General features: G+C 37.7%; 1 protein-coding gene across 2 annotated transcripts in view; it reads right to left on the reverse strand.

Moving 5' to 3' along the window:
* The window catches only part of snx9b (sorting nexin 9b), a 28,875-nt gene extending 15,817 nt beyond the window's left edge, over nt 1-13,058 (reverse strand). The window contains exons 1-4 of one of the 2 annotated variants that reach the window (XM_060866152.1): nt 12,838-13,058; nt 9,662-9,748; nt 6,356-6,430; nt 2,109-2,207 (exon numbers count right to left, since the gene is read on the reverse strand). In XM_060866152.1, the coding sequence (XP_060722135.1) occupies nt 2,109-2,207; nt 6,356-6,430; nt 9,662-9,748; nt 12,838-12,849 (273 nt within the window). In that variant the 5' untranslated portion in view covers nt 12,850-13,058. The remainder of the gene's footprint in view (nt 1-2,108; nt 2,208-6,355; nt 6,431-9,661; nt 9,749-12,837) is intronic. The other variant, XM_060866153.1, reaches the window with a different exon arrangement.
* Between the last annotated feature and the right edge of the window lie 1,725 nt (nt 13,059-14,783).

Here is a 14,783-nt window from a genome sequence, read left to right on the forward strand (position 1 = left end):
ATCTGTCAGGTTCTGTAACAGTTCAGCGTGTGATTCACTAACAACAGCGTAGGCTTTGATCCATGATGCTTCAAAAACAGCTCACGGCATACTCGAATCTTATTGGTTGGACGGTGTGCATGGTTTTAATATATAACAGTGTAATGTATAACAGGCTGTTGTATGTTTTTAGATGAACAAACTCGTTCAAATAAGTTATTGCTATTAATTAATGTTACTGTTTCTATAGTAACAGTTCATCCAAGACTAATTATAAGGAACGGGGAGGAGGGGTGTATTGTGGGAAATATCACGGCACTCTGCGTGTCATATTTATAAAAAAATTATATCAAGTCATATACAGTGGGGTTTGAAAGTTTGTATTAATGTGCATAAAGAAGCCAAGAAAAGATGGAAAAATCTCAAAAAGTCAAATTACAAAAAAAAAATTTCATTACAGATTAAACATTCTTATAATTTATCAAAAAAGTTAGATTTTATTTCCATCATTTACACTTTCAAAATAACAGAAAATAAAATAATGGTGTCTGCAAAAGTTTGGGCACCCTGCAGAGTTTATAGCATGCACTGCCCCCTTTGAAAAGCTGAGACCTGACAGTGTCATGGATTGTTCTCAATCATCGTCTGGAAAGACCAGGTGATGTCAATCTCAAAGGTTTTAAATGCCCAGACTCATCTGACCTTGCCCCAACAATCAGCACCATGGGTTCTTCTAAGCAGTTGTCTAGAAAACTGAAACTGAAAATAGTTGACACTCACAAAGCAGGAGAAGATCTTTCCCTCCAGAAAGATCTGGCAGACACTGGAGTCGTGGTACACCATTCCACTATAAAGAGATACTTGTACAAATATGGTCTTCATGGAAGAGTCATCAGAAGAAAACCTCTTCTATGTCCTCACCACAAAAATCAGCGTCTGAAGTTTGCAAATGAACATATAGACAAGCCTGGTGCATTTTGGAAACAAGTTCTGTGGACCGATGAGGTTAAAATAGAACTTTTTGGCCAGAATGAGCAAAGGTACGTTTGGAGAAGAAAGGGCACAGAATTTAATGAAAAGAACCTCTGTCCAACTGTTAAGCATGCTTTGGGGTTGTATTGCAGCCAGTGGCACAGGGAACATTTCATGAGTAGAAGGAAAAATGGATTCAATCAAATTTCAGCAAATTTTGGACTCTAACTTGATGCCATCTGTGAAGAAGCTGAAGTTAAAGAGAGAATGGCTTCTACAAATGGATAATGATCCTAAACACACCTTAAAATCCACGGTAGATTACATCAAGAGGCGTAAACTGAAGGTTTTGCCATGGCCTTCACAATCTCCTGAACTCAACATAATTGAAAATCTATGGATAGACCTTAAAAGAGCAGTGTGTGACAGACAGCCCAGAAATCTCAAACTGGAAGACTTTTGTAAGGAAGAATGGGGGAAGATACCTCAAAAAAGAATTGAAAGACTCTTGACTGGCTACAAAAAGCGTTTACAAGCTGTGATACTTGCCAAAGGGGGTATAAACTCAGTATAAACTCTGCAGGATGCCCAAACTTTTGCAGATGCCATTTTTCTGTTTTCTATTATTTTGAAAGTGTAAATGATGGAAATAAAATCTAACGTTTTTTTTTTTTTTTTTTTTTTACAAATTATAAGAATGTTTAATCTGTAATTTGATGCCTTTTGGAGATTTTTTCATCTTTTCTTGGCTTTTTTATGCACATTAATACAAATTTTTTACCTGGGGTGCCCAAACTTTCAAACCCCACTGTATATATGTACAGACACACACATTTTGTCATCACAGCACTGCTTCTCTACCTCACCATTTTTAAGAACTCCCATCCTTCTTGATAGTGACCAAATAAAGGAAGCTTTAGATATTTCACTGCTGAGCATAAAGACAATGTTCTCATCCCAAATAAAAACACCTCGAGTGAAAACCTAAAGCTGAAAGGTTTTGTCTGGACTTTCGTCTAGACCCACACTCGATAGGAAGAGAGAGAAAGTTTCACATCATGTTTGTTTTCAATAATTTCACAGAAGATGCCCTTTAAAGAGGAAAAAAAGGGAAGGAAGTGGTGTGTGTGTGTGTGTGTATGGGTGTAGCAGCTCACCTGGCCTTGTGTGTTACTTGTTCCTGCATGACTATCAAATATGGACAGGTCGAGGGGCGGCACACTTCCTCCTGCCGTGAACTCCTGAGGCTTACTGACCTGCAGAGACATGAACACCAACAATTTCATACATAAAATAGAACACTGGAGGACACTACAGGATATTACAGGAACATCATCAACAACCATGTACTGGTTAATCCGTTTTACCAGAAAACCAAGTGACCTTTTTTCTGCCGGCAAAATAGAAATCCACTTCAATCAGTATAAAGAAGTGACCGATGTTGTGTGTGAGTCTGATCTAAAATGAGTCAGGACGTCAAAACATTGTTGTGTTCAGTGTGTTTAAGACGTGTGTTTTTCCCTCTGTTGATAATTTTACACTGAATTTTAGTGTTAAAGCTCAAATCTGAGCTGCTTTTTATGAAATGAACAAACACTTGGAGCGTCTCAGAGCAGAAATGGGTTTGATATCAACATTTATTTTGAAAATACTGTGGAGTGAGACATGACAAAGACGTTCAATCAAATTGTTACACCACAACAATTTCCAGACTATGAAAAGAACAATGTGTCAAACTTTTTTTAATCTGTTTATAGTTCGATGTGGAATGTCCAAGTAACACATCTGTGCCTACATCTAATCTAATAGGACTATCCTATTGGACTAGTAATTAGTGGACTAGTAATTAGTGGACTAGTAATTAGTGGACTATTGGACCAGTGCTTAGTAGACTAGTAGTTTGTGAACTAGTAGTTAGTGGACTAGTGACTCCTGGACTAGTGATTAGTGGACTATTGGACTAGTAGTAAGTGGACTAGTGATTAGTGGACCAGTGGACTAGTAGTAAGTGGACTAGTGACTACTGGACTAGTGATTAGTGGACCAGTGGACTGGTAGTAAGTGGACTAGTGATTAGTGGACCAGTGGACTAGTAGTAAGTGGACTAGTGACTACTGGACTAGTAGTAAGTGGACTAGTGACTCCTGGACAAGTGATTAGTGGACCAGTGGACTAGTAGTAAGTGGACTAGTGACTACTGGACTAGTGATTAGTGGACCAGTGGACTAGTAGTAAGTGGACTAGTGACTACTGGACTAGTGATTAGTGGACCAGTGGACTAGTGATTTGTGGACTAAAGCTTAGTGGATTAGTGTATTAGTGAACTAGTGATTAGGGTAGAAAAAGAATTGTTGCTCTCCTTTTTTGACATTAACACTGACAGGAGGCTCCTTCACTTCACTCGAACCTTCAGCCTTTTCATTATAACATTTATGGCACAAGTCATTATTTGTTCATTATTAGTCGTTGTTGACACAGAGGGTCCACAAAGCCATACTGCAACTATAGAAATGATAACAAGTGCAGCTGCGCTACTGTCAGAGACAGGAAATGAATCACCTCCTCCTGACCAATCAGAATTGAGAACCCAACAGCACTGTGGTACAAGAAGGAATGTTCCTTGAAGCTGGTCACTGATGAGGATCTCAGAGAAAAAACATCTATGAAAGAAAAGCTTGACAACACACAAAGCAGGAGGGAACTTTCCAGAAGTTTCTAAGATGAAACCATCCAGATGTTTGTTCATCAGTGAGTGAGAGAGAGTTTGAGAGAGATAGTGTGAGAGAGGAGGTGAAGGTAGTGAGAGAGTTTACACTGTGACTGAACTGTTTATCAGTCCTGCATCTGCTCCTGCTCCACACACATGTACACACACACACACACACACTCCACATCGTAACCCATAGACAAGGTTCCAGTTTTGAAATCTCCCTGGTTTTCCCCTCTCTCTTCTTCCCTAACTCTGCTTCCCTGTTACACTTTGACACTGTAGCGCTAACTGTTACAGAAGAGAGAAGAGAAATTATTTATCATCCTCTCACTCTGGGGTGTCACCCAGATCAGGACGACGTGTCTCAAGGTTTCTTCTTCATATCGTCCCAGGGAGTTTTCCTTCATCACTGTCACTTCTGGCTCACTCATTAGTAAAGTTAGACCCAGAATTGATGCATTATTTCTGTAAAGCTGGAAAGCTGAAACACACTATACAAAAAACCTACTAAATTATAAAAATATTTTTCTAGAAATTTCTTCTTTAGAATTATATAAATCACAAGAATAGATACAGAATAGAATAAAAAAAGAATAGATTGAATAGATAAATATACATACATTATGAGTCTATCAAACTGTATCAATCTGTCCATCCATCGGGCCATCAATCAATCCATCCATTGATCCGTACATCAATCTGTCTATCTATTAGTCCATCAATCAGTCCATCCAATAATCTGTCCATCCAATAATCTGTCCATCCACTAGTCCATTGATCAGTCCGTCCATTGATCAGTCTGTCCAATGATCTGTCCGTCCAATGATCTGCCCGTCCATCTGTCCGTCGATCAATCAGTCCATATAGTGATCAAGATAGATAAATATACACTTTCTGACCACTTTAGTAGCAAAATGTTCTTTATTAGCAGTATATGAAATTATCCCTGAGCCAATCATTAAATCTAGAAGATACAGATCAAGAGCTTCACTCAACGTTCACATCAAACATCAGAGAACCGAAAGACGTCAAGTATTTCCAACCCTACGACTGGCTGATTTTTTTTAAACGTTAAACCGAACAAACACAGTATTAACGCAAATCCGTAATAAGGGTGGACGCTTCACCACAGAGTAAACAGTGTTAACGTGTCACGAAAGAAACATTTGTGCATGCAAATCCGTAGGCTCCGTGTGACTGCAGCCATATAGAGGAAGTACTGTCCTATAAACAATAGTCAACAAGAGTTTAGCCACAGGAGTCAAAAGCAGAGCGGTTTTGGTCTTGACACTCTTGATACTGAACCATCTAACCAGATCCCAACAATCTATTATCTCAAATATGGCATTAAGAATCTAAAGAAAGTGAAAGAGAAGTGAATGGAGAAGTAAAGAAGATTGAAGTGACAAATACAATACAATGAGGACACATCACATTCCTTATTTGTACAGGTGAGACAGACCTGATATCATGGAAAGCACTGTTCAGGTTGGATTAGTTTTACATAGAAAGGAGAGGTAAAGTTATGTTTAGGGGTAACTCTAAATGTTTGTCCCACCTGAATCAGTCACGTCAATCATTTTTATTTACTTGAAATGATTGACAGGTGATAGACGTTATGCCCCTCCCACCCACACAGCATGACAAAATTTCTGTTGGCTCCGGGCCATATCTCTGGCGTAATCACAAATATGTGACAAACTCATTATCTCCTGAGAATATGGTGAACTAAAATTGAGTCTATTCAATTGCAGTATACAGTATAGCAGTGAGCCCAGTATGATTCATAGCTACTGTATTTACAGGGTTGTCTACGTAATGAGCTTCAAGCCGTGTACGTCGTTGCAGCGACGTCTCCTTTTCATCACCTGCTAATCCCATGATTCACATCACATAGCAGCACCTGGTATCCTTTTTACCTTTCAGAGCTCAGTGGAGACAGAGAAGCTGAACAATATTCTACTCAGATCAGATCGCCCAGACATATAACGGGTTAGAAATAGCATGTGACATTGTCATACGTTCCACTGTGTCAGTATCGATGAGCAATAGGATAGAAATGCTGCCATGTCACATTTAGGCATTTGGTTCACAATGTAATGCATTTACTTACCTCCATGATTTTGTCAATATCAGTATAAATTCTAATGTCGAACACCATAAAAAAGACCTTTATAATGTAATATTTACATATTTTAAAGCTTATAAAGCCTAAGAATTTGCCTTTGGTTAACTTTGGGTCACTTAATATGAGGAAAATAATTTTTATAGACTTATTATTTTTCTTGATATTTACATTATTTTATATATAAACATTTATATTTGAGATTTTGTTAATGAATGCATTTTTTTTTTCAAAGGAAGCCTTTTCAGACAGAATTAACACACCCCTGTGCTATACACAGTCTTCTGTATACTCAGTAAACTCCCACCATAAGGCAACACAAAAGAAAGTGGCACTAGAGGTCATGAAGGCCAGTAAATATGTCACGTGTGGACTGTGAGAAGAAAAAGCATTTCCTGTCACTAATTCCCTACTTTGGCAGTTTCCTTCCTTCACAGGAAACGTCTAACACACGCACGCATGCACACAGGGTGAATATTCATAAACGTGCATGTTTGGGAGAGTGCGTATAATGCCAAGCCTTGTGACTGTGTGTGAATTCCTTAGAGTATGTATTCATTCAGCTTTACCTCCACATAGTCCTCAGGCACCAGGCCGACCTCGCCTCTGCTGTTCCGTGCTTCGATCCATCCTCCACCTATGTTCTGAGAAAAGCAAGGAAATGCACTTAGAGTTACAGGAATAAAACACATACACCTGTCAGGTTTATATAAAGCACTGAGAGTTACAGTAATGACACTGCAGTCATTTATACAGCTGTCAGGTTTATATAAAGCACTGAGAGTAACATTAATGATGCTGCAGTCATTTATATAGCTGTCAGGTTTATATAAAGCACTTAGAGTTACAGTAATGACGCTGCAGTCATTTACACAGCTGTTACGTTTATATAAAGCACTGAGTTACAGTAATGACGCTGCAGTCATTTATACAGCTGTCGGGTTTATATAAAGCACTGAGTTACAGTAATGACGCTGCAGTCATTTATACAGCTGTCAGGTTTATATAAAGCACTGAGTTACAGTAATGACGCTGCAGTCATTTATACAGCTGTCAGGTTTATATAAAAGCACTGAGAGTTACAGTAATGACGCTGCAGTCATTTACGCAGCTGTTATGTTTATATAAAGCACTGAGTTACAGTAATGACGCTGCAGTCATTTATACAGCTGTTACGTTTATATAAAGCACTGAGTTACAGTAATGATGCTGCAGTCATTTATACAGCTGTTGGGTTTATATAAAGCACTGAGAGTTACAGTAATGACGCTGCAGTCATTTATACAGCTGTTACGTTTATATAAAGCACTGAGTTACAGTAATGACGCTGCAGTCATTTATACAGCTGTCGGGTTTATATAAAGCACTGAGTTACAGTAATGATGCTGCAGTCATTTATACAGCTGTCAGGTTTATATAAAGCACTGAGAGTTACAGTAATGACGCTGCAGTCATTTATACAGCTGTCAGGTTTATATAAAAGCACTGAGTTACAGTAATGACGCTGCAGTCATTTATACAGCTGTCAGGTTTATATAAAGCACTGAGAGTTACAGTAATGACGCTGCAGTCATTTATACAGCTGTTGGGTTTATATAAAGCACTGAGAGTTACAGTAATGATGCTGCAGTCATTTATACAGCTGTCAGGTTTATATAAAGCACTGAGAGTTACAGTAATGACGCTGCAGTCATTTATACAGCTGTTGGGTTTATATAAAGCACTGAGTTACAGTAATGATGCTGCAGTCATTTATACAGCTGTCAGGTTTATATAAAGCACTGAGAGTTACAGTAATGACGCTGCAGTCATTTACATAGCTGTTATGTTTATATAAAGCACTGAGTTACAGTAATGACGCTGCAGTCATTTATACAGCTGTCAGGTTTATATAAAGCACTGAGTTACAGTAATGACGCTGCAGTCATTTATACAGCTGTCAGGTTTATATAAAGCACTGAGTTACAGTAATGACGCTGCAGTCATTTATACAGCTGTCAGGTTTATATAAAGCACTGAGAGTTACAGTAATGACGCTGCAGTCATTTATACAGCTGTTGGGTTTATATAAAGCACTGAGAGTTACAGCAATGACGCTGCAGTCATTTATACAGCTGTCAGGTTTATATAAAGCACTGAGAGTTACAGTAATGACGCTGCAGTCATTTATACAGCTGTTGGGTTTATATAAAGCACTGAGAGTTACAGTAATGACGCTGCAGTCATTTATACAGCTGTCAGGTTTATATAAAGCACTGAGAGTTACAGTAATGACGCTGCAGTCATTTATACAGCTGTTGGGTTTATATAAAGCACTGAGTTACAGTAATGACGCTGCAGTCATTTATATAGCTGTCAGGTTTATATAAAGCACTGAGTTACAGTAATGACGCTGCAGTCATTTATACAGCTGTCAGGTTTATATAAAGCACTGAGAGTTACAGTAATGACGCTGCAGTCATTTACGCAGCTGTTATGTTTATATAAAGCACTGAGTTACAGTAATGACGCTGCAGTCATTTATACAGCTGTCGGGTTTATATAAAGCACTGAGTTACAGTAATGACGCTGCAGTCATTTATACAGCTGTCGGGTTTATATAAAGCACTGAGTTACAGTAATGACGCTGCAGTCATTTATACAGCTGTCGGGTTTATATAAAGCACTGAGTTACAGTAATGACGCTGCAGTCATTTATACAGCTGTTACGTTTATATAAAGCACTGAGTTACAGTAATGACGCTGCAGTCATTTATACAGCTGTCGGGTTTATATAAAGCACTGAGTTACAGTAATGATGCTGCAGTCATTTATACAGCTGTCAGGTTTATATAAAGCACTGAGAGTTACAGTAATGACGCTGCAGTCATTTATATAGCTGTCAGGTTTATATAAAGCACTGAGAGTTACAGTAATGATGCTGCAGTCATTTACATAGCTGTTATGTTTATATAAAGCACTGAGTTACAGTAATGATGCTGCAGTCATTTATACAGCTGTCAGGTTTATATAAAGCACTGAGTTACAGTAATGACGCTGCAGTCATTTATACAGCTGTTGGGTTTATATAAAGCACTGAGAGTTACAGCAATGACGCTGCAGTCATTTATACAGCTGTCAGGTTTATATAAAGCACTGAGAGTTACAGTAATGACGCTGCAGTCATTTATACAGCTGTTGGGTTTATATAAAGCACTGAGAGTTACAGTAATGATGCTGCAGTCATTTATACAGCTGTCAGGTTTATATAAAGCACTGAGAGTTACAGTAATGATGCTGCAGTCATTTATACAGCTGTCAGGTTTATATAAAGCACTGAGTTACAGTAATGACGCTGCAGTCATTTATACAGCTGTTGGGTTTATATAAAGCACTGAGAGTTACAGCAATGACGCTGCAGTCATTTATACAGCTGTCAGGTTTATATAAAGCACTGAGAGTTACAGTAATGATGCTGCAGTCATTTATACAGCTGTCAGGTTTATATAAAGCACTGAGAGTTACAGTAATGACGCTGCAGTCATTTATACAGCTGTTGGGTTTATATAAAGCACTGAGTTACAGTAATGACGCTGCAGTCATTTATACAGCTGTCAGGTTTATATAAAAGCACTGAGTTACAGTAATGACGCTGCAGTCATTTATACAGCTGTCAGGTTTATATAAAAGCACTGAGAGTTACAGTAATGACGCTGTAGTCATTTACACAGCTGCCAGGTTTATATAAAGCACTGAGAGTTACAGTAATTACGCTGCAGTCAATTTTCTAGTTGTCAATTGTCAGGTGTATAAAACATTGAGAGTGACAGCAATGACACAGCAGTCTTATATACAACTGTCAGATTTACATAGCATTGAGTTATGCAGTCAGTTACCTGGTTGGTGATTGTGATGGTCTCACCCTCTCTCACCGACAGCTCGTTGTTGCCCGGCTCTGCTGCAAAGTCGTATAAAACCTGTGCCTGTGCAAGCAAACAGAGAACAACATGAACAGACATGTATACTCACACACACACTGACATATACACACACACACACACACTCACATACACACACACTATTTCCTGAACCAGCTTCAGTGTTATTACTCAGAGGTGATTGTTGATATCAGGGCAAAGACATCACAAGAGATAAAACTGGCTCTTCTTGTTCCACAAACCCAATACACACGAGGATAAAAACAGTTTAGTTTTTAGCTTCATTTGCTTGTATTGTTTATTGTTTTAACGTGCCTTTAAAAAAACTGCAGAGCCGTTATTTCAGTGGTATGTATTACCAGCTCTGACTTTTACAGAAACATGTCAACGGGTGTAAGATGTGTTTGTGATGAAGCCGCCAACTAATAATAAAGACTATTGGCTCTGTTCATAGTGACACTGCAGATCATCATGATCAGTTTTCTTTTCTGAAACCAGGCTCGTAATGGGAGATCACTTCTGTCTTATAGCACTATTCTTGTATCCAACCAGCTGTGTCACTAACGCAGCTGCAAATGGAAGGTTTATAATAACGAGCCTGTTTTAATTAGTCATTGTTTCCATAGTAACAGCTCATTCACAAGGAGACACGAGGCAGATGCTATACATTATATGCTGTGTAACGTTTATGGAAAGCGTTTTCAGTGTCAGCACTTTGTAAATTTCTGACATGGCTTTTCTGACACTTTACGGTTTCTCTGTAACATATAATAAGACAATAAGGTGTTTTATTTTCTCAATTTATTACCATTAAGAAAGAGAGAAAAAAAGAAAGCCCAGTGAGGTAATGACTGTTCATAGCTGCTGTAATGTTAGTGATTACAGGAACTTTGTTTTACAGATGTTCCACAACATTAAGCAAAACTTTAAATGAATAAGAGTAGCAACATGGTGGAATTTATTTCTGTCTTTTAGACCCAGAGACTTCCTGCATCCTGTACAGCTCCAGCACAGCTCCAGCACTCAAAACAAAGATAATGTATGAATAATTCGGATAATGATTTACAATTACTAAAGCAATGAAGTTTCTAACTACAAAGGAATCCTTATTCCACCCCCACCCCAGCCCCCAACACACACACACACACACACACACACACACACACACACACCGGTATAAGCTGTAGGAGCAGTGTGAAGGGCTCCTCTATGCAAGAGGCCTACTCAGGCAACAAGAGAGTCTGTGTGTGTGTGTGTGTGTGTGTGTGTGTGCTTTGAACTGAATAATTTACACACTATCAACTTCATTTCTTTCGTTTCTTATATTAAACCATCAACCTTATTTGTTGTATAATTGATGTTTAATTCTGCTTTTTTTTATTTTTGGTTAATTTTCTTTAAATAATAAACTCAAATAAGGAAAACAAAATGGCATATTGTACTTTACAGTAAGGAAGACTTGTGCTGTTTTAGGGAAAATATGATAAAATGGAGTGTGTTATTAAACAACGGTTGATTACTTTCCTATAACAACACTCCAAATGTTTTAATCATTTTAACGCTGATGCTGGAGATGGCTTTGGAATTATAATGATATGGTTTGGTTATTGCTACTTAACACAAAGGACCCAAAGGATTATTGGTGTTCCTCTGCCCACCCTTCAAGAACTGTGTAGATCCAAAATGAGGAAAAGGGCTCAGAAAAATCACTCTGGAACCCTCCACCTGGACGGCGCTACAGAGCCTCAAAATACCAGCACAACCAGACACAAGAACAGTTTCTTCCCCCCGACAATCAATTTATTTTTTTTAATTTTTCAATTTATTTGTATAGCGCTTTTGTCTCAAAGCAGCTTTACAGAAGTGTGGAACCAGGAGAGAAAAATAAAAATAATAAGAAGAAGAAGAGGAGGAGGAAGAAGAAGAAGAAGAAGGAGTTTAAAATTAATTTTAAAAAGATTAACTTAAAATTTACGATACTATATATCTATCCCTATCCCTAATGAGCAAGCCGGAGTCGACGGTGGCAAGGAAAAACTCCCTGAGAAGACATGAGGAAGAAACATTGAGAGGAACCAGACTCAGAAGTGAACCTCATCCTCATTTAGGTGACACTGGACAGGAAATAATGTAAATGTAAATAATGTGCTTTCTACAACAGTTTATAATAGTGCAACCGAGAGCTCCTGAGGTACTAATAGGTCATCGTAAACTCCTGATTGCTGATAAAGACTAGAACATACAGCTGACTGACACAATATTGGGTCAAAAGAAGGCACGACGGTCTCCGGGGCGGCTTCGTCCGTAACAATCCCATGAGACGATCTACCTCGTGAAAAGTTAAATGTTTACGCAATAGTTACCACCTCCATCCCAGTTCATCTCTACATCTCAATTCTATTCTATTCCATTCTATCATCTGTAGCACAACTGTACATACTATCTGTTGATTTTTCAATTTATTTTTGTATTTTTTCCCCCCTCATCTTATTTTCATTGTCTGTGTGTTGTCTCTGTGCACTGGAAGTGTATGACAAACAGAATCCTTAGGCAATAAACTCTTTATGATTCGGTTTCTGAATCTGAACTTTAGATTACTGACTTAACTACTTAGCTAAACAGCTTGAGACCTTATAAAACCACATAAAACAAAGCAAACTGATATCTTCAGGTAATTTATTAGTGGTTAAAGCAGCATGTAGTCAAATAAAATAGAACCTAGAACGTAAAATAAAACCTGGAACGCAACAGAATAAGCTACAGCGCTATGCTAATCAATATAAACTACATATCCCATCATGCTTTGCGCGACGTCATGACCCGCACTGGAAGAGGAGTGAAATGTCACAAGACTCTCCTAATGATACAATTTTCCCTCCCATGTTTACGGAAAAACGTCTCAAATATGTTCATATTTCGACGTCATCATATATTTTTTAACCCATTTAATGAGCGTATTCGGCACAATGTTCGCATGTAAAAGTAAAACGTGTAAAACGTGTGAAACTAAACACGCCAGAACGGAATGTTGGCGCGTGCCACAAAACAGTCGCGTTTTTATTTTAAAGCAGATTGAAATAAAAACAACACACGACTTTAAACCTTAGCACAAAGTAAATAAGATAAAAGCTTACCTTTGTTGCCATTACGATGGCACTAAAGCGGTCATTAGAGAAGTTGTGTGTTGTAGTAGAGTTTGTTCATGAAGACATTACAGTCTCACATCAACTCCTAAACAACACGCTTGTGATCACACGCACTACAGACACGCCGACAAATTAGTGAAATAATGTCCGGATTCAGGACCGCGGTTCAGAGCGTCCTCTCTCTCTTACTCTCTCTCTCTCTTCAGTGTTGAAGCAAAACCGGAAACTGAAACTGCGCCCCGCACCGAGGACTCTGACCTGCACTGTGCACACACTAACTAACTAAACACTAACTAAACAGTAACTAACTAAATAATTAACTAGTAAAACCTGCACTGTGCACACACTAACCAACTAACTAAACACTAACTAAATAATTAACTAGTAAAACCTGCACTGTGTACCTGCCAACTAACTAAACACTAACTAACTATACAATAACTAAATAGTTAACTAGTAAATCTTGCACTGTGCACACATTAGCTAACTAAACACTAACTAAATAATTAACTAGTAAAACCTGCACTGTGCACACACTAACCAACTAATTAAATAATTAACTAGTAAAACCTGCACTGTGCACCTGCCAACTAACTAAACACTAACTAACTAAACACTAACTAAATAATTAACTAATAAAACATGCACTGTGCAAACACTAACTAACTAGCTAACTAACTAACTAGACTGTGCACCTGCCAATTAACTAAACACTAACTAAATAATTAACTAGTAAAACCTGCACTGTGCAAACACTAACTAACTAACTAGACTGTGCACCGCCAACTAACCAAACACTAACTAAATAGTTAACTAGTAAAACCTGCACTGTGCAAACACTAATTAGCTAGCTAGTTACACAGTTAGCTAGCTGTTAACTAACTAGACTGTGCACCCACCAACTAACTAAACTATCAAACAAACTAAATAATTAGTCTGCACTGAGCACACACTAAATAACTAACTAAACTAACTACTCTGACATGCACTGTACATGTACATAATATCTAAATAAAGTATATCTATTCTCACCTACAAATCACACATTAACTAACTAACTAACCAACTAACTAACTAACTAACTACTCTGACCTGCAGACCACATACACACACTAAAACCACTGAATAACAAAATAACAAAGTAACTTAATAAAATAACTAAGTTTCTAATTAACTTATTCTTACTCTACATTACTAGTTATTGCTCACTTATTACTCTACACTAACTTACAACTATTCTGATAATAATAATAATAATAATAATAATAATAATAATAATATACACCTTAACTAATCAACCAGCTGACTACGTCCTTCAGATGATCCAGCTGACTGCGCTAATATATACCATAGATACATAGCATAACTAGTAATACTAACCAACAAAATATAAAAATAAAATAAAATAAATACATTTAAAAAAGCAACTGATAATACACACTGCCTACCCACCAACCATATTAACTAACTAACTCATTTCCACACTCACTGAAATAAATGACATAAATGACACTTTTTTTTTTACTTCTCTTCTCCTCTTTTTTATTTCTTTTCAGTGTCAGTGCTGGAAGTACTGGTGAAGTAATAAAAGTGGTCTTGTAGACGGGCTTCTTGTATCTCATGAGGAATCTCATGGCGCCGTCTGGTGCTCATCTAGTGTTCTCACACTATTCTGATTAAAACATACCAAGCACTACAAATAATTTGAATCATTACACACTGAATTATAAACAGCTTGATGTGGCACATATCGATAGAAAAAGGCAAAAGAAGAAAAGAGATATAGGATTTATTCATTATACTGAATAAGAAAACACACACACATTCCCTTGGTAAACCTGTGTTTCCTTAATGTCATTTGCATACTGAAACCTGATTGGCTGTTATATTTTATGACATAATAACACCTTTCCAGTGTCTGCATTGAAAATGTA

The sequence above is a fragment of the Tachysurus vachellii genome, chromosome 3 (genome assembly GCF_030014155.1).
Source record: "Tachysurus vachellii isolate PV-2020 chromosome 3, HZAU_Pvac_v1, whole genome shotgun sequence".
Taxonomy (NCBI): Eukaryota; Metazoa; Chordata; class Actinopteri; order Siluriformes; family Bagridae; genus Tachysurus; species Tachysurus vachellii.